The 26,350-nt window shown below is 38.4% G+C and overlaps 1 protein-coding gene across 3 annotated transcripts; it reads left to right on the top strand.

Moving 5' to 3' along the window:
• The first annotated feature begins 671 nt into the window (after positions 1 to 671).
• TRA2A (transformer 2 alpha homolog) lies at positions 672 to 25,720 on the top strand. Of its 3 annotated transcripts, none has more exons than XM_033076152.1 (8): positions 672 to 941; positions 9,666 to 9,799; positions 11,259 to 11,424; positions 14,911 to 15,099; positions 23,160 to 23,275; positions 23,700 to 23,807; positions 24,508 to 24,575; positions 24,748 to 25,720. In XM_033076152.1, exons 1-8 carry the CDS (start codon positions 906 to 908, stop codon positions 24,756 to 24,758), a joined length of 828 nt encoding a protein of 275 aa, XP_032932043.1. In that variant the 5' UTR covers positions 672 to 905; the 3' UTR covers positions 24,759 to 25,720. The 3 variants fall into 3 exon arrangements, with proteins under 3 accessions (XP_032932043.1, XP_032932151.1, XP_032932117.1); XM_033076260.2 differs by having other exon boundaries at positions 727 to 941; positions 11,265 to 11,424; XM_033076226.2 differs by having other exon boundaries at positions 728 to 941; positions 23,703 to 23,807.
• Positions 25,721 to 26,350: the final 630 nt, after the last annotated feature.

Here is a 26,350-nt window from a genome sequence, read left to right as displayed (position 1 = left end):
TCTCTTGCTAATTAGTATTCTATCTTCTGTTGGTTAGTTATTCTCTCGCTTCTCATGCTAACTAGCCCGCATGCTCAGTCCTTCTCTTCTTTTGGGTCGGTGGGTTTCTTGAGTCGCTGGGCTGTGAGTCGGTCACAGATCTCCCCCTGCCGGAATTACCTTTCACCCAGTCGGAGCTGCTTCAGCACCGTCGCCAAGTTGTCTCTAATGGTTTCTTCCTTACCTTGGAATTCCGCCAAATGTCCTTGTGGCCCATAAATTCTGTATTCTTTGCGTCCACTTACAGTGGCACATCCTTCTTCCCAAGCTTTGTTAACCTCCCCCGAGGTCGGATACCACTGAAACATGTCCAGCCCTGAACCCTAGCCGGGCAATTCTACCGACAGCTAATTTGTCCTTTTAACGCCTGGAGATCTCTTAGCGCTTGCTTGCCAGCCGCCTGTCTCAGGGATTACATCTCCCTTCTTACCGATTAGGCTTGAAAGCTCACAAACATCAGGCATCAAAGAACATCCTTTCTTAAGAACATGTGTTTACATATTCCACATTTCGCAGGGACACCCGCACACCTGACGGGGCGGGGCGGGGCCGGGGGCAGCGCGCGCGCTCCCGCGCGGAGGGGGTGCGCATGCGCGGCGGGTCCCCCGCAGCGCTCGTCCCCTCCTTTGTGAGGGGCGGGCGCGGCCCCGCCCCGAGCGCGGTGCCGGGCGCAGACGGAGCGGCCGCGGCGGCGCCATTTTGCGGCGGTGCGGGAGGCGCGGGCGGGAGGCGGCGGTGGTGGCGGTGCCGGTAAATAGCGGCAATAGTGGTAACGGCGGCGATAAGAGCGGCCGTGGGTGTTGTTGCTGCTAATCGGGACTAGCGTCCCCCGTTCGCCCTAGCCCCGTGGCCAGGACTCTGCCGACATGAGCGACGTGGAGGAGAACAACTTCGAGGGGAGGGTGAGTGGCCTCCCCTGCGCGGGCCGTGTCGAGGGGGAGATCGGACCTGGGGGCGGTGGGTGGCGGCACTCGGCGTCCTCGGGCCTAGTGGAGGTGGGGGCAGCGCAGCTGGGCTCTAAAATGGCTCCTTGAGGCGCCCGAGGCTTGCCTGGGCCGTGGGTGACGGCCCGCGTCCCTCTCCGCTGCCCGCGTCTCTCCCTCACCCGCTCCCTGCTCCCATCCACCCGGCGGGGTTCGGGCGCGGGGTCCCAGTGCTGTGGCTCGGCCCCTGCCCGGCCAGCGCAGGCTGATCCTGTGCAGACGGCGCTGCTGTAGTGCCGGCGTTCCTCCCCGCCGCTCTGTTTTCTTCCCGCGGTCCCGAGCCGCCTTGTTGCCGCCTGTCCTGCCCGTTCCCGCTCCCCCGGCCGCGGCCGGGCCGCCGAGGCCTCCTCCCGCCCGAAAGAGGAGGGACCCCGCGTCCTTTGTGCGAGGTGCGCGGTCTCTCCCGGCTCAGGAGCTGCCTCGGGCTGGGCCCCCCCTGGCCGCTGGGGAGGTCTGGCCGTCTTTATTAAACCATTGAAAGTCATCGATCGTGCAGCTGAAGGCTTCGAACGAGCTGCTGTGGCTTTGTAACCTCGTTAGGCCTGTGTCTTCCCTCTGATGGCTGCGGGTTTTCATGCACACGTGTGACAGGTCCCTTCCATTTTCAGTGTTTTTGTGGTTTGTTTTTGTTGTTGTTTTTTATTTTTTAGTGATGATCAAGGCAAGCAGGAGTTAGAAGCTGCTTAAAACAGGAACGAAATGTGTGCTCCTCCATCACAGTTTATTTTTTTAATTTTGCAGAGGTTTTCCTTTTGTTTGTCCTTTTAAGAGATTCTTTAGGGAACCACCTGAGCATCCTCTTGCTGTCTCTTTCTGATGATCCAGTGACAGCAGCCTTGCAGTTACATATGTAGTTACTGTCCGGGGAAATAAGCAATAAAATCATGGAAGAACGGCATTACCTTCCAAAAATTACTTATACATGACTATTATTGCTATTTTTGTGGTGATTTTTAAAAAAATCAGTGGGCTGCTAGCTCTTTACCTAGCTTTGCAGTAACTGCTGCTGCTTCCTCGCGTGACGTAAAGCTGCTCTTGTGTTGGTTGCTTGGACAAAAGGTGGCTGTGTAGCTAAGCAATATTGGGGTAAATAAATAGATCTCTGAAGGGGGAAGAACTTAAGTTTCAGAAACTTGAGCAATGAGTATGCTTGATTGGTTTTTTCTCTTTAAGATAAAGTTAATCTCCCATTTTACAGTCAAGATTTATATCTTTAAGGATTATTTTCTTGTCTGTATTCCCAGTGTGGGTTATTGTTAGGAAAGAAATTATGTTAGGTTTATTGTCAGAACATTGGTATTGGGCTCTTTGATGGATCTGTTGTGTATGTTACAGCTCTGTACTTTCAGTATTTCTGCACGTCACCTCCTGCCAAATGTAGTTGGAAGTACAGGAAGTCTAAAGAGTCCTGCAGTAGCAGTTACTGTGGCTTCTGCTTATCAGTTTTTTGGGGGGTTATTTTTGGTTTTTGGGGGTTTTTTTGCTCCCTACACTGAAATTTCTTAATCAGTATGGCATAACTGAGCATAATGGCAAGTACTTGATTGATTTCTAGTTGGGGGTTTTGTAGTTTTACTGAAGAACATTTGTAAGCCTTTTATTTTTTTTTTCTTCTTCAGTGATACTGCTTTATTGTAATGGTACTAAAATTCTTGAAATAAGAAATTATATTTCAAACTTATGTTTTATATTTCATTTCCATTGGAAGTACTCACAGGCATAAAATTAAGCACATGTAACTTTGAGGCTGTAGTGTTGGATGGGACTCTGTCAGGCACTGAATGTTCCGATGCTTCAGTTTGCTACGTCCGGGCACGGAGCATTGAGACAAAGCAGAAGTTTTCATTGGGAGAAAGAGCTGCAGAAACTGGAAAAAAGTTTAAGAACCTGTTTTCGTAGAATTTGGCACAAATAGGAATTCTGAGTACCCTTTCAATTCTTCCACCCCCTGTCAGTTTAAGTGGTAATTAGTGTGATGTGTTTTTAAAAAGTGAATGCCAAAGGAGTAAGGGTGTTTTAAGTTTGGGTTAAGGCCTTTTATAGTCTCATCTGTGTGATGCATATTCTCCCAAAAGCACTTCAGTGAAAGTTGAGTATGAGCAGAATTTTTTTAAATGCTAATTTTATTGACTGTAAGATGCAGCATGTGCTTTGCCTCTAATTCATGATTTTAAAATCATATTAATTAATCTGAACAGAAAGTTAATAATTATGGGCATAACTTTCCAATTATATTGCTTAGTTTGTACTCTTTAAAACTTCCATTTCTAAAGCATTCAGTGAAATCATTGTAGAGCTTTTCCTTTATTGACTTTTTTTTAAAGCAAATGTTAATCAAATATACTGAGACTAATCAACATCTGCTCTGTTTTTATGTCATTTTGTTTCAACTTAAGCAAGTTCTCTATTAAGAACGTGGCTGGTTGAACAGAAGAAAGCCCTGTCCTCAAGCATGGTAATTTAATGGAAAGAAATTAAAAATATAGTGGATACGCTAGAACTAAGTTTATGAACATTAAGAATAAAGAAAGAAAGATTTTAAATTGTGCTTCTTATCCAGTGACTCAGTTTTGGAAAAATCAGAAGTGTATTTTCACAACTGAATGCTTTTGTAAGCAGATTAGACAAATGAGACTTTTTTCATTTTTTGTTTCTGTCAGATGGCACGCAACTCTTACTTCCTTTCATATTTTTTGTAATTTTTTATAGGTTATTTGGTGTTCAGTCTGTGGTGCAACTTTAGATGTTTCCCAGAGCAATGAACAAAAGGGAGTCTGAACAAACATGCACTTCAGTAGCTCCACTTGAAATTTCGATCAGTTTTTTTTCTTTTGAGCTTCTAGTAACATTTGATTTCTGCGATCATAAGAGTTCAGTAGTTTTCTACAAGTACTAATGTGTTGTTTGTCTAAATAGGCAAAACCTTTTAGCGGAACAAAGGTAAAATTCCATTTTGCAATTCTATTTTCGCTCTAATGATCCTGCTCCATGTGGGATCTTACCGTGAGATAAGTAGTATAATCTAATAAAATGCTTCAAGAAATGTATGATTTTTCACGTGCCCCATCTTATTTAAGAAAGTATGCATATTTCATTGGTACACAAGTGGCTTTTGGGTTAGTTTAGCTAAGTGAAAGTGCCTTATGCTTCATGAAGTTTGGATGCAAAATACTTTAATACATATGGAATTACCTAACTGATCAACTTTGAGATTATTTCTTTGGCCAAAAAAAAAAAACCAAAAAAAACAAGAACAACGGTGTCAGGGTTTGGGCTTGCTTAGCTGTTATATTCCATCTCTCCTGCAGTGGCAGTCTGCCACCTCTGTGGAAAGGAAAGAATGTTGCTTCCCACACCTTTTCAAACACAAGCACAATGGACTGCTAATGCTCTGGGGTTCTGCATTTGCTTGGGAAGTGCTGTGATCACTCTGCAGTGTCTAGTGACCAGTGTAGGAGAGTTTCTCTGGAAGTGCAGTTTTTATTTTTTGTTGTTTTAATCAAACTTAATAAATTCTGCATTCTTCTGGACTTTGTCAGCTGGGAAAACTACTCCTTTTGAACACAAATTCTTTTTACTGTCTTTTGTGCGTGGTGGAGGAAAGACTACACAACCCTCCCTGAAGATGTGTATTTTCAAGCCTCAGTGAGATTAGCTTGTAATTTCTAAAACTTTATTGCTGAAACCTTTTCTTTTTTTTGTAAGTGGGATCATTGAGAAATACATCAAGTTTGCTTGTGTTAGTAATTTTTAAAATATCCATGTCTTTAAGGTAACAACTTACAAGATGCTTTTTATACAAAAGCTTATTATGTCTACTATTGTAATATTTATAGAAGATTAGCTAATTAAAGGATCCCGTTTTATTTTTAGTGTAGTGACTGATCGCAGTATGAAGCAAAAAGGATTTAACTTCTCTTGTGAGTTTCCAAGGAAAGTTGGTAGATTCCTGCCAAAATGTAATCTTGTCCTCGTAAGTGAGATGTTAGTAGCTTAATAGCTTTATCCAGTGAATGTAGGCCGCTGCTAAATTCTTGATTCTTTTTTGACTGCTTGTATTTTTCTGTTCCTTTTTAATAGAGTTTGACTTCATTTGTTTTTTTTTAGTCTGGGTAGGAGTTTTGAACAAATTTTTGCAATGGTATTGCTAGACCACTTGTCCTATCCTTTTTATTTCACCCCAGGTCAAATGAATTTCACCAGAAATTTCTGTGTGATTTAATGTTTTGGGTTTTTTTTATTTCCCATGCTTTGCTATAGAAAGCTTAATTTAAACTTACATGATTATTTTTAGTTAGCATCCTTGCTCTAAATTTTGATAGCCTTTCAGTCATTCTAAAATTGTGAGAGTTAGGATAAGGCCTGATGAGTTCAGGACAGAAGAGTAGTGTGAAAGAACGGGGGTTGTTTTGTTTGATTGGTTTGATGGGGGGGTTGGTTGGACAGTTTGTTTTGTTTTGTTGTGGTTCCCCCCATATTCTTTATCATACCTTCTCTTGATGGGTGGAAAATGGAAAGAATACCTCTTCAAGACTTCTGCAATTCTCCTCTGCATAAAAGTGTTTAAAGTAACATTGAGAAGTAGGGTTTATTTTGAAAAATGCAAGGAATTTAAGTGGTAGGTAGAACTTTAATCAGTTAAACAGTTTCACCAGCATGGGCGAAATACATGGACAGACTGATGCCTGGCTTAGATGGATCATCTGAAGTTGTTGATAGTTGTTTGGTGTCTAGGTTTATATGAGCTTGGAGTAATGGGGGAGGAGGAGAAATATTTTCCATATAATTTTGGTTTGTTACTCTTCCTGAGAAGAAAGATGGTAACAAGGATTAAAAATTCTCCTCAGTGTTCTCTTTAAATGCTTCTAAGCTGTGCATTTTATCCAGAGAATCTGTAGCTGCAAACCTTAGATTCTGTGTTTGTCTATAGTTTTGGCTCGAAGTTCTGATTCTTGGTGAAGCTTAGTTCCATTTCCTGGTGTATTTGAGGAAACCACTATATCATACTCTGAAGAAGCACACTGTTACAATTGAGTTGGTTTTTTTGTAATTACTTTTGGGAGGAGGTGAATGTATGTTTTTTGTTTGGGTGGGTGGGGGTTTTTTGTGTTTTGGGGAGTGGTGTTTCCTGGGAAAAGTGTTATTGGCAGATACAGGATTTGTTTTGAAAGGGCAGTCTGATCTGAAGAGTATTACAAAGCTGTTTCTTTTCCTGCAGGCTCTAGTGACAGCAAATCTAGGTAGTTTGGCTTGGGGATAATGAATTATCTGCCTACAAATTTGTAAGGGTGAAAGTAGTGACTGGTCAGCTGCATAATGAAACCCAAGGCATTAAGATAAGGTACTGTTTTGTAGGAAGCTGGTGGGATGAGGAACTGAGTTTAAGCTGAGTCTCATCTGTGGCTCTTAAATTATGGAGGATCTTTAGAACAGAAAGATAAGAAAATGCTGAGGGTCCAAAGTGCAATTTTAGTCTTTTCACTCCTACGTGATACCTAGTTTTCTGTGGTAAGAACAGAGCTAAGATGAGAATGCATAGGCTGCTTTGAGACTAGTACAAAATTGAGGTATTTTAGGGCTTCGGGGTAATAGAGTTGTCTGGTTTCTTATGTTAAAGATGACATACTAAAAATATTGAATATTTTAATCATACGTATTGCAGAATGGATATAAACAGTTCATGATGAACAGTCGGGTTGGTTTGTGGTGTGGACTAATACACAGCTTGCTAATTGTTTAATTATAGTGGGAAGTAGAGGAGAAAAACTCTTTAAAATCTCTTTGTGACTCCTTGAAGCTCTGAATCTCTAAATCTTTACCTGTAGTCTTGCTAGTAATATAAATACTACTAGGTACTTTTTCAACATCATCTTTAAGTCCTTAAACTTTTGCAGGTTATTGTGATTGCCTTAGTCTTCTTTAGAAGCATTGTAGGAGTTGTAACTAGGTGAACTGTGTTGCATCAGAAGATGAGATATAATTGCTTGCCAGTGACAATGTGCAACTGCTATCAGGTAATCTCTCTTCAGCTGCAGTTACTTGATTGAGGAAGTTTGAAATCTCTTAGAATTTGCATGGTCCCCTCTGTCACTGCAATTTTCAAGTTGTATATTTGTGAATACAGCCCCTAAGGATCTTCAACAGATACTTCCAAAAGGACTTAACCTGTATGAAATTATGTAATATTTGCTTTTGTCAACTTTATACAGATTTGGTGTCACAGCTGATATTATTGAAGACTCTATGGGTGGTATTATAAGATGCTTCAAGTTGAACAGCTAAGAACACTAAGCTGAGTTCTACATTGTATGGGAGCAATTGGGTCCATGGTATTTTTGGCACCTCCCAACACTTCTAGATTGTGCAGGATCAGGGGGTGGGATGAAGGGTTGCTTTTGTTCAAGTTTCCAGAGTTCTTGGTCAAGAATTGATCTTCAGATGTAAAAAGTATGGACAATGCAGTGTCCCTGTGAAGGAGTGTCTGAGGAGGGTGAATTCTCTGTCATTTTATTGAAGGGTGTTTTCTAAATCTCATGTCACTTTGAATGTTTTTCTTTATTACTGATCATTTTTACTCGGGAGAGAAATACAAATAGTTCCCAGAGAAATTGGCAATTGTTGCAAGGGATGAGTTATAAAGAGAAAAATTTAGGAGGCTGTCAAACATTGGAAAGTACAAAGACAGAAGCGAGGTGATAAAAAACATGTTAGTGGTTATAAGGGAATTTTTTTTCTTTATTGCAAGCAGTGGATTTCAAATGTCAAAACACCAAATCAAATTTAGTAATATTTAAAGGCATGTACATAATTTATTTCAGTGGAGTCCTGTAGTTAGCTCAGTATCTGGCCATCTTCATAAGGGCAACTTGTTACGCAGACCCGGTTACATGTCACAACCAAGCTTTGGATTTGGCCTTCATTGTTAAAGTTTGGCAGGCCTATCATCCTAGTAGGTGACATTCTCCATGAGTCCTTTGTCTTTTTTCATTGAGGTAAAGGGGCATGGTAGTGTGGCTGTAATAGTTGATAATAAGGAGCCTCTCAGGTTCCATTTCTGGTGAATTTACTGTCTTGAAATATGAGGACAGCATCCTTTGAAAAAGAACTCCAGTCTAAAGTAGTGAAGAATTTTAACTGCAAAAAAACCTGCAAATCTGGACATAGGTAGAGTAAGAAAGAGGAAAAAATTGTGAGGACAATCAGGAGGAGAAATCCTGCAAATGAACATGAAATGTGACACATTTGGGAGGGGAACTTGCTATACATTTTTTTTTCATTAAATATTTTGTGAAGTTACAAATGTATATAGCATACTATTCTGTAGGGGTTTTTGTGGCTAAGCTCCCTAGAAATGCTGTACTCTATAAAATGTGAGGAAATCCTAACCTGCTCTTTGTTTGCTTGTTTTCCTAGTTTTTCTCTTGTGTGCCTTACCATGCAAGAAAAAAACCCCTCCTGTTTTTACTTCAATTGGATTGCTTTAACTATACAATTCTACATCTTAGTTTATATGGATTATATAAGGAAAACAGGATAACAATGAGGAAGAAAATATAGGAAGAATAATGATTTATGTTGCTTATACCTATGTGCATGTATTGTGCAAGTAAGTATGTGCATAGATAGGTTTTGACTGGAAATTTTTGGCCATTCTGTTGAATTGAGAGTGTATTAGTAATCTGTAGGAGTAAAATTTGGGATATTCAATTTTGAGAAGCATATAGTTATATTAGAGGGGGGATTCACTGATATCAATACTTCAGTATATTTGTGCTAATTAGTTTTTAGTGTATCTATGTATCTTACCAAAAAATCTGAGGGGAGGAGGGTAGCTTTGCAAATAGAGTAAAACACTGAGAACTCAGTAAGCTTATTGTTAGAACATAGACACTTATACAGTTTTAAAGATATATTTTTTAAAAAGTTGTTTTATAAAATAGTTTCTTGCACTTTACCTGCTGGCTTTTCAATTTGGTAGATAACATCTGAACTCCAGCAGAGTTTTATAATCCCCACGTGCTTAAATATACTAAATGTTCTTTTTCCATTAAGGTTAATGTTCGTGAAGAAATTGAAGAGTTTTTTCCAAGAATGTGGAAGATAAATCAAGATAAAAGAAGGCTAATGAAAAGTATTAAAGATCAGAAAATTAAAATTGAATGGGGGAAAAAATTGAACAGAAGATTGGTCAGATAGAAGCACTTGAATATTTTTTTAAGGCTATAATGAATTGTTTGAATTGGGGAAGAATACACGAAGTATGAAAAATGAAAAACTCAATGAAGAATGAAGAAAAGTAGAAAGCAAGAGTGAAGTAGAATTAAAAGAATCTGGAAGAATGAATGGGTCCTAGGTTAAGTAAATGTATGGTTTATGTTCCAGTGTCTGTATGATCAAGTTGTAGATGAATTTGCATGATTACTTAGTTAATAGAGAATCGGTGATCTGGTTCAAGCAGGGACCTATTTGAGGCAAGCATACAATATTAACAGTGGGTTAGCAAAATGAAATTTATTTTGGAGGGTATTGCCTAACCATTTGTTTTTCAGGAGCAATCAATATAATAGAATTACTGTACTTAAAATGTTAGGAGTTAGGCATTGACACAACCAATACCATTTTTAATACTGTCTTTTTTGTTAGGAGTCTCGCTCCCAGTCAAAATCTCCAGCTGGGAGTCCTGCTCGTGTAAAATCAGAGAGCAGGTCAGGATCTCGCAGTCCATCGAGGGCTTCCAAACACTCTGAATCGCACTCTAGGTCAAGATCAAAATCAAGGTATGTTCAAAAAGTTACTCACGTCAGCTCAGTGTTACTGCTGTTATTTTGGTGGGTTGATGAAATTTCTTTTCCCCTGTTGTAAAAATTACAAACTTTTTGGAATGTGTTAACAGGGATATGTTAATTTACCTGTTTGTGTTCATATAGGTGGACGAAGTTGGGAAATTATTTCATTGGTATGAATAGAGAAAACATGATAATTAGAAGTAGTAACATAGAAATCACAACTAAAATATGTAGGCTTAACTCTTCCAGAAAAGAGAGAATGGATTGTGTTTCAGTTCTGTGAAGCTCCTGCTTCCTTCTCCCAAAATTGCTTATAGGGGAATTCTTGTGTGGCCCTCTCCTATAGGGGGGTGCAAAGAGTTAGATAAAAAGAGAAATACTGGAAAACAGTGTTTGTCAATGTTCTTGACATTCTTGCTTTGGAGGCTTTAAAAACATGATTAAAACCTATGTCTGAAATTGGGTGTGGGTATGTTTGTGATTTACGAGAGTTTTAAGATTTAAATTAATTTTTCAATGCTGCACATGTCCTTCTCTGTCCTTCTCTACTGCAAATATGGATGTGTGGAGGGTAAAACTTTATAGCTCTCGGTTCTGACAGAGCTTGCATGGATCAGAGGAGACATATCTTGGATTTTTCCTCTAATTATGCCATAAGTATTACCTGGTTTATACTGCTTATCTTCTCTATTCCTTTTTACCAATATATTGATGATAATGAGGAGAGCTAGTGGATCTTTCTTTACCACCCAAGAGAGAAACCAGAAAATAGCATTTGCCGCACTGGAGGGGAAAAAGGAATAGTCTTGCGTTGTTTCTCCTTCCCAGTTCTTGGGAGAGATCAGTAATACATCTTCTCTATTTAAATGCTTTATACCAGAGTAACTGAAAGAGTTGCTGTGCTCTGAATTGCCAAAGTTCAGCTAATATTACAGTTTCTCTTCTCTTCTTGCAATGTTTAGCCAGATGATTACCTGCTGTTTTACACAGCTAATATTGTCAGCAAGACGTTTGCAAAGAGGTGCTTGAGGAGTAGAGCAGGTGTTTGGGTTTTGCTTTTTTTTTTTGTCTGGAGTAATTTTCATGCTTAGACAAACTTCGCTTGTAGATATTGCAGAACTGTAGTCCTGCCAGATTTTTCAGTTTTTCAGTCAAAACAGTACTTTACAGTGTGGCATATCTAGTTTCTGTGTCACTGTGCAGTTGTTAGTTAAATAAGCAGCCAAGCTGCTGTAAGTTTAAACTCCTGAAAACTGTTGTGAATATAATCCTCAGCATATGCCAAAAGTACTGTCCGAGAGTTAAAAATTATGCTACTTAGCAGGTTATTAGCGATCCATGAAATCTTTTAGACATGCAAAAAGATTTTTCTCTACAAAATGTATGGTTTACAGTTCAATACATTCTGACCATATGCATGACCTGACTGAAGGCTTTCTCTTTGTCGAAGATCCAGGTCCAGAAGACATTCGCACAGACGTTACACTCGCTCCAGATCCCATTCTCATTCCCATAGGAGACGTTCTCGAAGCAGATCATACACACCAGAATACCGACGTCGAAGGAGCCGTAGTCATTCTCCGATGTCCAACAGGAGAAGGCACACTGGCAGCAGAGTATGTCATATTCAAAAAGGCTGAGTATCAACACAAGAATTGCTGCTTGTATCAGTGTAGTCCAGGTTACTTGCAGGCTGAGTTTGACCTGCTGTACTGTCACTGGAGGATACAAGAATTGGGTGGGAGTGGGGGGTATGTGTGGAGCAATCTCTGTCCTTACAGCTGAGCACTTATTTCTTGGGCCTGCAACTGGAAGGGAAGTTGTAGAAACTGGTTGAAAAACATTCTGTTGCAAGTCATAATGTGCAGATATGGTGATATGGGCTTCTGTCAACTCTAGAAGTTGATTCTGTTCTGATTCTTCTTTGTTACTGTTCCACGTATATGTAACCTTTACAAAAATGAGAACACCTCTGAGTGCTGGCAACCTGACAGTATTGATAAGATTGACATAGGGATCCACAGAAAGAAATTCCATGTGTTTATTTGCTTATAGAGCACGTGTTGAAGGTTGCTTGTGATTTTATGCTTCTGATTATTTAATTTGGTTCACCTTGAATTAAAGCCCTGTGTTATTATGTAATATGTAAATCTTCTTAGTAGACTAGAAAAATTTGCAGTTGTGAAAAGGAGGCACAGTAAGTCTTTCAAAATGTAAATGAAAAGTGTCTCTGTATGGGCAGGAGAAGGTATAGCTACACCAGCCAAAATCTATAATACTAAATCTTGTAATTCTGGGATTTATCCCAGTGTCCTTCTTTGTAACAGCAGAATGGTTGGGGTTGAAGGGGACCTTTGGAAATCAGCTAGTCCAACCCCCCTAAAGCAGGTGCACCTAGAGCAGGTTCCACAGGATCACATGCAGGAGTGTTTTGACCACCTCTAGAAAAGGAGACTCGGCAACCTTTCAGGTCAGTGTGTTCCAGTGTTCAGACAGCCTCAAAGAAGTTTCCTTAATATTTAGATGGAATGTACCATGTTTCAGTTTGTGCCCATTGCCCCAGAGCAGCACTGAAGAGAGTCTGGCCCCATCTTTGTGATGCCTGACCTTGCAATACTTGTATGCATTGATAAGATGCCCTCTCAGTCATCTCTTCTCCACTCTGAACAGGCCCAGCTCTCTGAGCCTTTCTTCATAAGGGTGGTACTCCAATCCCCTAATCTTCTTTGTAGCCTCTACTCCAGTTTCTTGTCTAATCTGTTTCACTGCTTAGCTTCTGGTTTCACATCACTTCAGGCTGATCCAAATGAATGTCACTGCTCACAGCTACACAGGTCTACCTTACCTTGTTAAGGGCAGTGATATTTCTGATCCTTTTGGTTTTAATCTGGTTTAGTCTGCAGTTTTTAAATTAATTGTCAGAAAGCATACAGCTTTTTTTTGCAGGCCTACCTTGGTGAAGCAGATCACCAGGAGCAGGTAATACCAATGTGAGGGAGAAGACGAAAGGGGAAAAGGGCAAGACTCCAGCAGTGCTGGCATGCAGTGGCTTAAACTGTGGTGAAGCAATGTTCATAGTAGCTTTTTATGGATTGTTGCCAGCATCTAATCACTATGAAGTAAATATTAATCCGGTATCTTGAAAAATTGGCAGAAGTAGCTGAACTTCAAGCGGGTTAGCCATCTTTCTGGTGAAAGGTGGAAGAATCCACTTTGCTACTTTGGAAAATATTAGGATGCTTTGCTATGTGAAGATGTTTTTCTGCCTTGGAAGTGACTTTGTGAAATGCTTTAACTGTTTGCACAGTGAATTTCTCAGTAATTCTAAGGAGTAGTTCTAGCAGTGTCAAAATGAAACTGAAATCAGAGAGATTGGAAATTCCCTTAATCACAAGGTCCTAAAGACACCAGGAAAACTGGTAGCAATTTTGCCACTTATTTTATTGTAGAGACAGCTTGCATAGTGGGTTGATGGGAGGCAGTACAAAAACCTAATACAAAAGCTGTCCTTCCATCCTCCACAGTCAGTTTAGGCCTTCCAGTGGTGATGCGGTTGTCACTTGGCACTTATTGTCTGCAGACTGATCTCAGTACTTCTCTTGCCTCAGAAAAATTAATAGGTTTTAAGTGTAAGAGGGATGTTCAAAAAGGGCAGCAGGTATGGATATGTGGAGGAATTTACCCAAACAATGATTTAAAAGACAAATTTCATTATACTTACAGGAGTTCAATAATAAAATAAGTATAGTTGCCAGTGCCATTGAGCTATCAGATTGAAATATGGAGTAAAAATATATCTTGATATGTATAGTTGAAACTTTTGAATTACAAACTGCCAGGTCTTGTGCTCTTCAGCTATAGTGAGGAATTGCAGAAGATTCATGTCTTTAAAAAGAAGTTTAAACTTTGACAAATTGAAAGAAAGGAACTTAAAATATGTGAATAGTGTGGGCATCTTATCGTCACAGTAGGTTCCTGAACAAATGTGCTGAAAAAAATATGGCAGAAGATCTAAACCTTTTCAGTCTTTGAATCAGACTGAGAAGCAGGCTCTGAGGCATAAACTACTATGCATAGATGACTTATCTGAAACTGAAATATAAATTGCAGCTGTGTCAACTTCCAGTTGTTATTTTGGCAGAAACATTAAATCTCTGTGCTTGTTGCTGGTGTTTTTAAATTGCTGCATGTAGTATTACAGGTGCCAGACACCTAACTGAAAAACATTTGATTTTGATTAAAATAATTCTTACAGAGGATTTGGCTTTAGATTAGAATTTTCTGACATGTGGAGAAATTTTGAACCTTAAAAAGAACTTGTACTTTGTACTCTTACATATTTGACTTTGTCTAGTTAAAGTGAAATTTATTAAATATCCCACATCATGTCAGAGAGTCAAGAGTTTTGCGCTAAAGAATTGCGCATTCTTTTGGATTACAGTTTCACAGAACTGGCCTTCAACACTTGTTCCTCTCTAGATGAAAGAAGCAGGTGCCTTTCATCCAGTTTATGAGTGGAAAGATTAACTTACAAATGTAAATATTGACTTTCAGTATAGTTGGATAGGAAATGCTGAGGTGGAAGAAGTTTCAGTAGAAGCCGAATTGCAGTTCAGTAATCTGTGCTTAGGAGCTCAAGTGTTCGCATGTAGTGTGGGCAGCTGTAGGTAGTGTGCACTCTACTGCCTGCGATGACCTTGCAAATGGGCTGAAGGTGGGAGTTCAGGCTGACAGACCTGTTCTCAGCACAGATTTGTATGTGGTGTCTGCCCCTTGTTGGTAATTTCAGTATGAGATATTAATAACATGGGTTCCTCTTGTTCTGTAGCTTTTCTGTAAATCAGAATTAAATTCTATCAACTCAGTTTTTTACCAACATGGGAAGTTTGTCTTGGTCTTTTTTCTAAAATTAAAACAATTGAAAGTAGTTGCTTTTTGAAACAATCTTACAGTTAGAATGATAACTGTTAAAAGTGTAAAGCTGTATATTAACTTGTTTAGTTTTCTTCAGATTGTTTTTTAATAGTCTGTAATTTTTGATATAGGAATATTTAATTTTTTTTAAACTACAATTAATTGGAGTTTAACATTTCTGTTACCAGGCTAATCCAGATCCTAATACCTGTCTTGGAGTGTTCGGTCTCAGTTTGTACACGACTGAGAGAGATTTACGTGAAGTCTTCTCCCGTTATGGACCTTTGACTGGTGTCAATGTGGTTTATGATCAACGGACTGGACGATCAAGAGGATTTGCTTTCGTTTATTTTGAGAGAATTGATGATTCTAAAGAGGTAAACACATGCTTTGCTACTTTTTTCAGGTGTGCTCTTTTTGCATTAGCTTCATTAATTGTCTGTAAAAAACAACAAGTTTTTGAGTGTGTATTCACTGGCAGATTCTCACACTGAGATTAATTTAAAATGCTTTATTCAAGCAGTGTGGCACACAATTGAAGCATTTAAGTTCAGTGTTCAGATGCATGGTCAGATTTTGAGCATAAGCTGTCTGTATTAAATCACCAGTGAGCACTGGACTTTTAGTCTGTTACTTCAAAATGCAAATACATCTTTCAGGCTTGTATGTCTAAAGTATTTTTGAAACATTTTGGAAGTTAAAGTTTTAAGTATCAAAATTCTGAAGAATCCCTTTGCATTTACTCCTCTTAGGCATGTTATTGTACATTTGATAAACAGGGGTTTGTCTTGATTTGTGCCTTGGTCAATTGCTTTCCTGGTTGTTTAACAGATAGCTGTTACTAACAACTCAGTCTTAGTTATTATGATTGATCTGCAAGGAAAGAATCAAAGAATATGAACAGCAACCGGTGTTACGATTCACCACAATATACAATAAACAGTAGCTTTTTTTACCCCTGTAATGATACCGTGAAGTTTAGCACATCTACTGAAATTTGTAGATAAAGTTGCCGTTAAAAACACCCTCTAAAAAAGTTCTTTAAACCTACATTGTGTGATTATCTCTTTCTTTGGGACAAACTGAGTCACAGACATCATCTTGTTTATGGATTAATAGGTTTGGGCAGATGTTTGATTCTGTGTGCATTTGATAAGTTTATAAGGAGATATTAAATATGACTCCTCTCTTTATAGATCATTTAGCATTGAAGGCAGGGAGGATGACAACTCTGGAACCTATCAGGAGCTGAAAAATAAAAACTCTGATGCTACTTGATATTTTAATTTAAAAAAAGCAAACCACTTTTGTGGATTACTTGATTGAACTATACTTAGTTCTTGTCTTTGACTTCTGGTGTGATCCAACTGAGAATCAGTTTATGGGAAGAGTAGTCTTTGTAGATGTGTAAATATGTGTGGTTGTTGCAGGTTATAGAGGTAAGTGAAAGGACACAAAACTTCCTTTGGTGTCCCTTCTATATTTCCCTGCACTCTCAGGTTGGTAGAGAGCTTCATGGGGTAGATAGCTGTATATCCATCTGTCTTTAATGACCTACTCTCTTCTAACTTCTAGCCTTGTATTTCTTTGCACACTGAATTTGTTGGGATTTTGGACAGGTGGCTGTTTTGTAAAACATTTCACATCCAAAATATTTGCACAATATTCCTTGACACATTCATATACCAGTCTGCTCTGTTTTACAGCTTAGGATCTCTTTAGAAGTAGGTTTTTTCTTGGTTGCCACAGGCAATGGTCATGCGTGATACCATGCATTTCTTAAAATGTTCCGTGTAAATAGCATGAAGTAATTTGTTTAGTATAAAGCTGTTTTGGCAGATGCTATGAAACTGGAATGCAAAGGAAAACAAAAAGGGATGTAACTTGCATTCAGAAATGCAGAAGTAAAAATTACGGCCTTAAGCAGGAACTGAAATAATGTGGAATGTAATTAAACCCATTTTTCTTTTCTCCAACGGCTTGGTGCCTGAAGAGAGGGAAAGGATGCAAACCCTCCCAACACCTGGAACTTAAATAACTGAAATACTTTGGCAAGAAGGACAGAAGAAAAACTTGTTTATTTGACTTATTTCATGGGCCTTGAGGACAGATTTGAAGATGGCAATAAGTAGCAGCTGGTGTAGAAGAAGGGGAAGTACATAAATGTAGGTACATGCTTACATATATATAGATAGATACATAGCTCTAGGTGTGAGATTTTGTGACAGGCTCTGTAAGAGAACACTGAAGGAAATGAAGCAATTCTGTTTCAAAGACAGTCTGAAAAGTTGAGTATGCATCAAAGTAGTGACATTAAATTACTTCTGTTCTGAGTAAGTAACTCCTCTTAAAAATAGTAATAATTTTTTAAACTCCAACCAAAACCAATAACCACAATCCCAAACCTTCAACATTCTAAACATTAAATAAAGACATGAGATGTTGAACTAAATTCCAGCTCTTTTAAAGATAGATGGATTAAATGAGAATAGAACTCTACAGAAAAATGAGGTTTTTTCCATAATCTTCACTCTTGCCCTTCAGGAAGGCTAGCACAGGGAAGCTTCTCAGCAGACATGCTCTGAAACAAAGATAATACTAAAGTTTTACATAAAATTGTGAATAGTTATGTTTAAACTTCCATAATTTAAAGATTGAACAGTGTCAGTTGTGCATGGATTCTCTTGCAGCTGAAATCACTCAGGATCTTTGTCATCCTTGTGTACCACTTTTACAAACTGGATCAGTTACTGGACTAGTTAAAATGTTGCTGTGGGTCATGATTCTGAAACTAAGTTGTACAGTGTTTATATAGTGGTAAAGGCATTTTAAGTTATCAACTAACTCAATGTATTGGAACTCCAAAGTCAACGTAAAATAGCATTTCTTAAAGCTGATACTTCTCAGTGTCCTAAAACCAGACAGGGCAGTTTTAAAGTTTATTTTTACTTAAACTGTTTTAAAAAAATTTCAGAATTTCAGGTTATGACACCATCATAGCAGCCTTGTTGGTAGCTGTTCATGAGCATCTTGGTTATAAAGAGGAGCACAAGCTTAGCTTTTGGTAACTACTACACAGAGAAGTTGTCAAAGCATTAGAGTAGCTTCAGACATTCCACTGTAACAGAACTGAGAAAGGAGTTTTCAAAGGATGTGTCCCATCTTGGAGATTACTTGTAGAATATGTTCTATTCTGTTTGAAACTCTGCCAAGGTTAAGATGAAACTTCATGATGAGACAGAAGGTTCCTTTTCCATCCTTTTATTGCACTGATATAGTGTTTGCAAAATAACACTCAGCTGGATTCTTAGGTTTTGACCCATATTGAAGATGCTCATGGACACTGTCTTCAGTTCAAAGTATGATAGCAGACAGTAAATGTCAAGGACTGATGGATGTCTAGGAAACAAGTGATGAATGTCTAATGGTTGTCTAGAAGCCTGAGGTTTTGCTGTGCCAGTGTTCTTTCTTGTCTGTCAGCTTGTTCCAAGCCTGTTTGAAAAGCTGCTGCCATTATGTACCTGTTTTTAGAATTAGTATAATGGGTTTCATTTTTTGTGGAGTTGTTGGTTTTTAAAAAATGCTTGGTATTGCTTATTTGCCTTGGGTGGTGCAGTGTCTTGTCTTGGCCACCCTTTTCGACATCCTCAGAACCACATGTGCAACAGCCAATATCTGTAAACATCTGTTCAAGACTTGTTTCTCACACTCTTATATAGTTTGCAGGATTGGCAACACTGGCATGGAGTCAGTGTTATAATGTTGTTTTGCAGTATTTTCACTAAATTGTAGAGGATATTCATCTGCCCATCACATAAGGATTTTCTTCCTGTGTTTAAGAGGATCACAAACTTCGATGTACTAGGATGAGAAAAAAGATGAAGTTGACGGGGGAGGAATTGATTGTGTCAGGGTCTTACTTAACAGTAAGTTGAGAAAATCATGAGTGAAAAGTGCTGGCTGTTCTAGGGACGTGGTTCTTACCACAGTTACCAGGGATTTCATATGCTGCTAAATCAGCTTTTCAGTAGCTCAGACTGTGAAGTGTTAGTTGTTTAAACTGAGGCTACTGTGAATATACTGTCTGTAGGAGGAACTCATCTAAGAAGCATCAGCTACAGCAGCTGTTGGCAATATGGAATTTTCTAATCCTAGTTAGATGTTCTTCTTTAAAAAGTTTTGACCATCTTTCCAGAACCATTTTCTGAAGTACTGTTCATTAACAATCAACACAAACCATTAACATCATTCACTTGCCAGAGACCAAAATAACAATGAAGTTTATCAGTTCAGTTTGAAAAACCTAATTGCATCAAGCAGACTAGCCTAGAACCAATGTTGTTGAACAAAACTCCCATGGTTCGTTGAAGAAATGGTTTAAATATTCTTCATGGTATAAAAAACAGCCCTTGATATACCAGAAAAGAGCACTAGAAGGTCTCAAGTGTTTGGAATTACAAGTTACAGGCTTCTGGAGACTCTGAAATACCTTGAAATTGCTAGTACTTGCAGGAACACCCAGTTTGTCATTCTGGTTCTCTAAAATCTTGTATTTCTTGAGGCTCTAAAGTATACTTTAAAGGTAATGCATTGAATCTGTCAATGCTTAAGCTCATAACTGTGTATGTTTAAAAGTTATCATTGACAGTATTGTAATTTTTTTTTAAATCTCAAACTAGAGAATGTTAATTGAGTGTTGTTCAAAAGTAAAATTGACACTTGAATGGAACTTGGCAGACTGCAGCAAGTGTAAAAAAGTTGAGTTTCTTAATTTCTTCATTAATTCCATCAGATGGTTTTTCAGAATTTTCTTTCAGTTGTTCTCTGTAAATCCAGAACTGAATGAGAAATCGATGTGCTGGAGGGGGGAATTTAATCCATTGTGTCTTTCATCCCTTGCTGTACCTGTGATAGAGTGGAGATGGTTTTTTATCAGTGGCATTAAATGCAGTAGAGAAAAACTTCTGGTAAAAAACAAAGAAGAAATTCCCAAAACTACAGTGAGGAGAAAAAAAAAAGACAGTACCTTGTGTAGTTACTTTTAAATTGTGGGAACACATTTTCAAAATATCACAGTATAAACTGCTAGTGTTTTGACTATTTAAGTGTATTCAGTATGTATGTTGCTAACTTTGTAGTTATGTCAAGTTATTGAAATAGTTACCCAGACTGAAAGTCTTTAGTTTTCTAGTGGATTCTTGATTGCTTAACTAATACCCACCACCCGTGTGAGTTTGCATTTAATTAAAAGTTGTGTTTCCACATTTGTTTTACTCTACCTAACTGATAATGCATACAGGAAACATCACATACTGTATTAAATATCAAATGACATTGAAATCTTTGTTAAACTTAATGCTTTCTGACATTTTTGAGCCACTGGAGATGATACTGTAGTTCAGGAACTGCTGATTTTGTCAGAATAACACCTTAGAGATAATCAAGTTTTCTTGTTGTGGATAGTCTGCTGAAGGTTTAAAACTCTAAAACTTTATAAACATGATGTGAGATTGAACTGATGCTATTCCTGGTCCTAGTTCTGTTTTCTGTCTGCAAACATATAGGTGTGTATTCTACTCTACAAAAATCAAGATTCCTGCAGAATTTGCTACCAGAATTAATATATGTTTATAGGAATGCTGTTTTCTTGCTTACTGCTCTCTTGCAAAAGCAAGTCTTTTAATGACATTCAGATATTTAGAAAAGAATCCAGGTTGTAATAAAAATAGATTCTTGACAGTTAAAGACTCCGAAGACAGAGGGCACTGTGTGTCTTAAACTCAAGTATTATTTGATTTTTTTTTTCTTTTAAAAGTTTCATTTGATCATCTTAAACAGTATTTGGCAATGTCTTCAGTGTTGTTAGAGAGAATATGCAGTTTTTTCTCTTTGACACTCAAATATTCTGAACACAGCAGTCATGCACACCCAAAACCATCAAGAAAAGGAAACTTGTTTTGAATATGACATACAGTAAGACTGAAATCTGAAATATTCTTGTAAACTACTTTAACTTTCAATAAAGCACAGAAATGACAGTGGTTAGGCTCAGTAATATATTTTTACAGCCCTCATACAAAATAAATAACACGTGAACACAGATTTTTCAGAGGGCTTTTTGTCATCTTGCAGCAGTCCTTACCTAATAATGTCAACTTAAGTATTTCAGAGACCTGAGGTGTGCACGTTGAGTGGTGCAGAGAATCTGGGAACCTCTTTAGAAGGAGTTTCCAGTTGCTAATTACTGAATGTGAGTTGTCCCATACTATTAATTGTTGTAGATTTTGGCTTTCCTGCCTTTGGGGATGCAGTCAGAACTATAAGAAGCTTTATTGGTTTTGTCTATATTTTAAAGATTTCCTTTATTTTAAATTTTTTGATTGGCAGTTATTGCTGACAGCTGCTGAACCATAAGAAAATAAATGTTTAAATCTTTGGTAGGGGATTAGATATTATGACCAGGGTGTTAGGAGTTCTGTGCAGTCTGGTAACTGTGAACTAACTAATCTTTATCCACTGAAGTGTCACACATTTCTTGATATTTCTAAAACAAGCAGGCAACTCTCAAAATTAATTCTTCATCTCCCTTGCTAGTATGTTGCTCTTCTCTGTACTGCTCCCTCTGTCAAAGAGCTCTTCCTCTGGAAGAGGTGTTTATTGGCTTAACTAAATAAGACACACACCCCAGATGTTCTGGGTTTGAGGTGGCTTCTTGTCAGCTAAGCTTACTATTCTGCAAGTTGTTTACTGGACTTAAAAATGCCATGCAGCAGAAAATTTCTTACTTCTTACAAGTTAACTTGCTGCATTTCCAGAAAGGTATTTTTTCATCATGAAGAGTAATTTTTCCAGCCAGTTATTTGCAGCCTTCATTGGTAGGTTTGTGCACACGTACTTTGCTAGTACGTGTGCACAGATTTATTTTAGTTTACATCATCCTTGTGGAAAAAAAAAGGCTGGAAACCTAAAGCTGAGGAGCGTGTTTTAGTCACAAAACATACCTGAGTGTATGTTGAACAACTTGGAATGCTCTTTGCTGTGCCTTGCAGTTGGCTAAATGTAGTTAGTTTAGTACGGGAACACAAATCACTAGGTGGCGATCTAGTATGGACACAAACAGCATTATTAAAATACAAACTCACTCTCAATAAATATGTTAGTGCTCATCAGTCACTTCCAGTTTGGGCACAGCAGGTAAATCATGTGGATGGTCAGGTTTCTGTATCTTTTTTATGATTTGTATGTAAGTTCAGTAAGGTTCTTGATAGAGTTGAGATTTTTGAAGAAATGTTTTGTTATTAAAAAGAAGAAAAAAAATTTCTTTGCTCAGAGGTGCCTTCATGTTTTGAGGCTGGGTGTTGTTTTTTGCAGATTAAAAATAGCAAAGTGATTATGTTCTTTTAAGTCAAGATTGTAACAGTGTCTCTTCTCCACACATGAAAGATTAAAATAATGTGTATTGGACTAGGTGCTGTGCTTGGTGTTGAGAAGTGAGTGATGTGCATTGGTATTTCAGAGATCCTGTAGCAGCTAACAAAAGCTGTTAAAATTCAAAAAGAAAATTTTTAAAAAATCTTTTCAAGTCCATCATTAGCTGTTATTTTTAACTTGTGGATTTGTTGGGGTTTGAGTTTTTAGGCTACTTTTGCATTAATATAATTCTCAAAAGTACGCTGTGCTCCTTTGAAAAAGTTACTTTGATGGTGGGAGTCTGTGAAAGGCCATTGTATTGATTCTCAGAGTGGAGAAGCTGGGGCAGGAACACCCAGCGAGTGCGTGCAGGGGCTGCGGGCGGTTCTGAAGGCACGGGCGTCTGAGCGCAGACCCTTGTGTGTATCACTTAGGCGAGCTGCTATTGTGAGAGGGAGTGGGGAGGAAGGTTGTAATTAGGTATCCATGTAGGCTGAACCCGCCATTTTACTAAGCTCTGCTGAAGTAGGTCCTTGTAAGGGAGATGGCAGGAGGCTGGGAGAGCATGAAATGGCAGCCGACGAGCAGTAATCCGGCCATATGCACCCTACAGGAAGCCACTGTTTTGCACAGCTTTTCAATCCGCCCGTCCCCTCTGGGTCAGAGATGGTGGTAGCAAAGATGCAGTTTTCAGGAAAAAAGCAGTTTTGACTTTCAGTTTACCTTTCAGATGGGTAGAAGATAAAGTCTAGGAAGAAGTGGCTGTGTTAGTGGTTAGCCCGTGCTCCCTTAAGAAGGGATTGAGAGTCACATTAGTTCGGCACCCCAGTGCAGTCCTGTAACACCACCGGCAGACAGGCGTGGGGACAAGAGATGAGCCAGTCGCCACAGTGGGGCACTAGTAACCGGTCTAAACAAGACAAGTTCCAGGCTTGTTTCTCCAGTGTAAAATAATGTGTTTGTACATAGCCTTCCATAGTTACCAGTAGGTTGCAGATTTCACCTCCCTGTGCTTTGTCTCCTGCAGGCAATGGAGCATGCAAATGGAATGGAGCTGGATGGCAGGAGGATTCGAGTGGATTACTCAATCACCAAGAGAGCACATACACCCACCCCAGGCATCTACATGGGCAGGCCAACACAGTAAGTTCAGTGGATTTAAACTGAATGCTGGATCTGGTTGAAGAAATTACTAATATAAAGAATGCAGTACCATGGTTTACGTACACTCTTAAATCCTGCTGTTGTTTATTTCTAAAAATACTGAAAGACCTGTTAATAAAAAATAATATCCAGCATGCTCAAGCCTGCTGAAATACTAAGGTGCCCATTTGCCTTTTACTTTGATGGGAATTAGAGTCAAATCCCTTGTTTTTCTGGGAGTTTTTGAAGGTGTTTTTATTTGATTCTTTTGTTTGTATGTTTTTGTGGTATAGTCTTAGGTGTCTGATTTACTGCAGGACCACTTTAAAAACATTTTAAATCATATTTATTTATCTAATGATTTAACTCAAAGAGTAGATATATAAAGGGGGTTTTGTTTTTGTTTTTTCTTCTCCCCTAATAGCAGTGGAGGAGGTGGTGGCGGTGGAGCAGGTCGTCGCCGGGACTCATATTATGATAGGGGGTATGACAGAGGGTATGACAGATACGAAGAATATGACTACAGATACAGGTACCTAATCTTTATTTTATTTCTGTAACAGTGGATTTGTTGACAAGTTAGATGACAAAACAAATTACTCAGTTTGTAGCAGTATTCTGTATATATGTTGTTATGTGTTAGAGCCTCATTCCTGTAGGTTTTGTGAAATTAAAGTAGTGAGAATCTTCAGTGTTTATGTAATTTGGTCTTTCTCTTGGTTAAGGGGTTAATTTTGCTACGTGAAGGAGGTGTGGAGCATGTACCCCAGGAATCAAGTGGATAGATAAAAAGGGAACTCGTTTTTCTATGCTGTATATAGAACCAGGGACAGCTGATACACACTGCTGTTTAAAAAGGGATTATTTGTAGATGGGATTTTTAATGCTTGACATTTCATAACCATCCTGCAGTTTTGAAAGTTATCTGGTTTCAGAGAATGTTGTTCAACAAGAATTGTAGGCATCTGGAAAAGCACTTCATGTGTTTGTAAGGCTAGTGAGAATTTATTAAATTCTTTGTCTGGGAATATCTTAGAGTTTAAATGCATCAAATAGAGAAATATAAAAGCATTTGTTAAATAACCATAAGCCACAGCCAAATAAAGCAGAAATCATTCATGCAGGCCAAGTCTTTCAGTGCTAAGGAAGTGGTTGTGTTCTGTAGAAGTGATGTGAATAAGGCTTCTTTCATAATGGATGTTGTTTGGTTTCTTTTTTAATTTCCTTTAAAGGAGACGATCACCATCGCCTTATTATAGTCGATATCGATCGCGATCAAGATCCCGTTCCTATAGTCCAAGTAAGTAAATAGAAGTGAATGAACAGAATCTGGCTGACATAAACATTGCTGTATGAATTCATCAATGGGAATTCTGAATGTGAAAGCAAAAAAAACCTGGGTACAGTTAAGCTAATGTGTGAATTAGTTTGATTGTGTGATTAGTAATTGTGTCATCTTTTGTTTTTTCCAGGGCGCTACTGAAGATCAGAAGAGTTACAGATGAGGACTTGATTTTTAAATACAAAGTTCAGATCTTTAGCTTTCCCCTTACATCTTCCCTTTCTTGTCCTCCTTCCAGCTCTTTGACAAGTCTTTGATTCATTTAGAATATACATATTTTCAGTTGAAGTATTCCTATTTTCCACCCCTTCTTATTGTAATACTCTTAAATATTGTAATTGTTGTAGTTTTTGTGTAGTAAAACATCTCGAGCAAAAAAATAGAGAACCCCAAAGTGCTGATACATTTTGGAAGTCATTCCTATTTTGTTTCTAAAACAGTTGGACTCCTGACTAATCAGAAGAGAGCATTGATATTTTTAAAGCTTGCATGTCATACGTAGTATACACACTCGGATACTTTAACATAAACCTGCATTTCCAAGTAACTTGTTAATCTTTCTGTTAAAATGTTTACCTATTACTTTGATAAACAAGTAATGACTTTGAGCCTTTTCTGTAATGATAAATTTGCTTAGATAGTCCTGAACCAGAGGATTTTTTAAATTTTTTTTTTTGTGTCAAGTAGTTGCTTTGACAGTAGACTATTTGAGCTAGATCAGAATTTGGTATTTAGCTGACTGGGAGAACAGATCCTTGTACACTCAAAATTAAGGCTGTGTGTTTTATAGAAAAAAGTTTCTGGATTGCTGCGCAGTGGATAACAGTTGAAATTAAAGTTGTTAAATTCCTGGGGTCTTTGTGGTACTTGGTTGAATATTTCCTTTTAATTGGTGCAGCAGAAAGAATATTTATTGAACATAGCAATTAGTTATATAATTTGCTGTTCATGAAAGATAAAATCGCCAACTTTTTGGTATTGAAATAATGATGGAGCAGGTTTTGTTTCCAGTCCTTTTTGAACTTTTGGAAGTATGAATTGCAAAACCTACAGCTACATGTAAACCTTTTTTTCCCCTCAATAAAAGTTAAGTCCACTGATAATATGGTTTCTTGTCTTTCATTCTGCATTTTGTGTCACTTTGGTTAAACTTTGTCACACTATAGGTTAAACAATACTTGGTACTGGGGTGTGAATGATAAAGCCTGCTTTTACCTGTCTTTTCAGGAACCTTGTCTTCCCTAAGGATCAGTATGTGGTTATATGGGATGGCCAAAGCAGGGTGGGTAGTTCAGCTTTCTCTTGTGCCATCCTTGTCACTTGCTGGAGTTGTGGTGAGGTGGTTGAACGAGAGAAACACTATTGGCTTTGTTTAGCTCTCTGGCAAGTGGCTGGTTGAATATTGATATTGCCACAGCAAAAGAAATATGACCAAAAGCCCTTGCAGCAAATTTTCATCCTGATATCAGGGAACGCCACCAAAAGAGTTTGTCATGATTTTAAGAGGGTAGATGTATAAAATGTAATTGTATTAGCTATTTCTGAGTGTTGGTGCCAGGAACTACTAATAAGTAGTTAAAAGCACCACCAACATACATCTTAAAAGCTTGATAGAATATGCCAGGAGACATTGGTGACAAAACAAGTTCTAAGTGGTTATTGCTGGATACCTTTGAATCCACGATGTCTTATCCATAAATTGCAGTTGAAAATTCTTAGTAAATTGAAAGCAG

Source organism: Catharus ustulatus, chromosome 1, assembly GCF_009819885.2.
Source record: "Catharus ustulatus isolate bCatUst1 chromosome 1, bCatUst1.pri.v2, whole genome shotgun sequence".
Lineage (NCBI taxonomy): Eukaryota > Metazoa > Chordata > Aves > Passeriformes > Turdidae > Catharus > Catharus ustulatus.
This window is presented reverse-complemented; position numbering and strand designations above follow the sequence as displayed.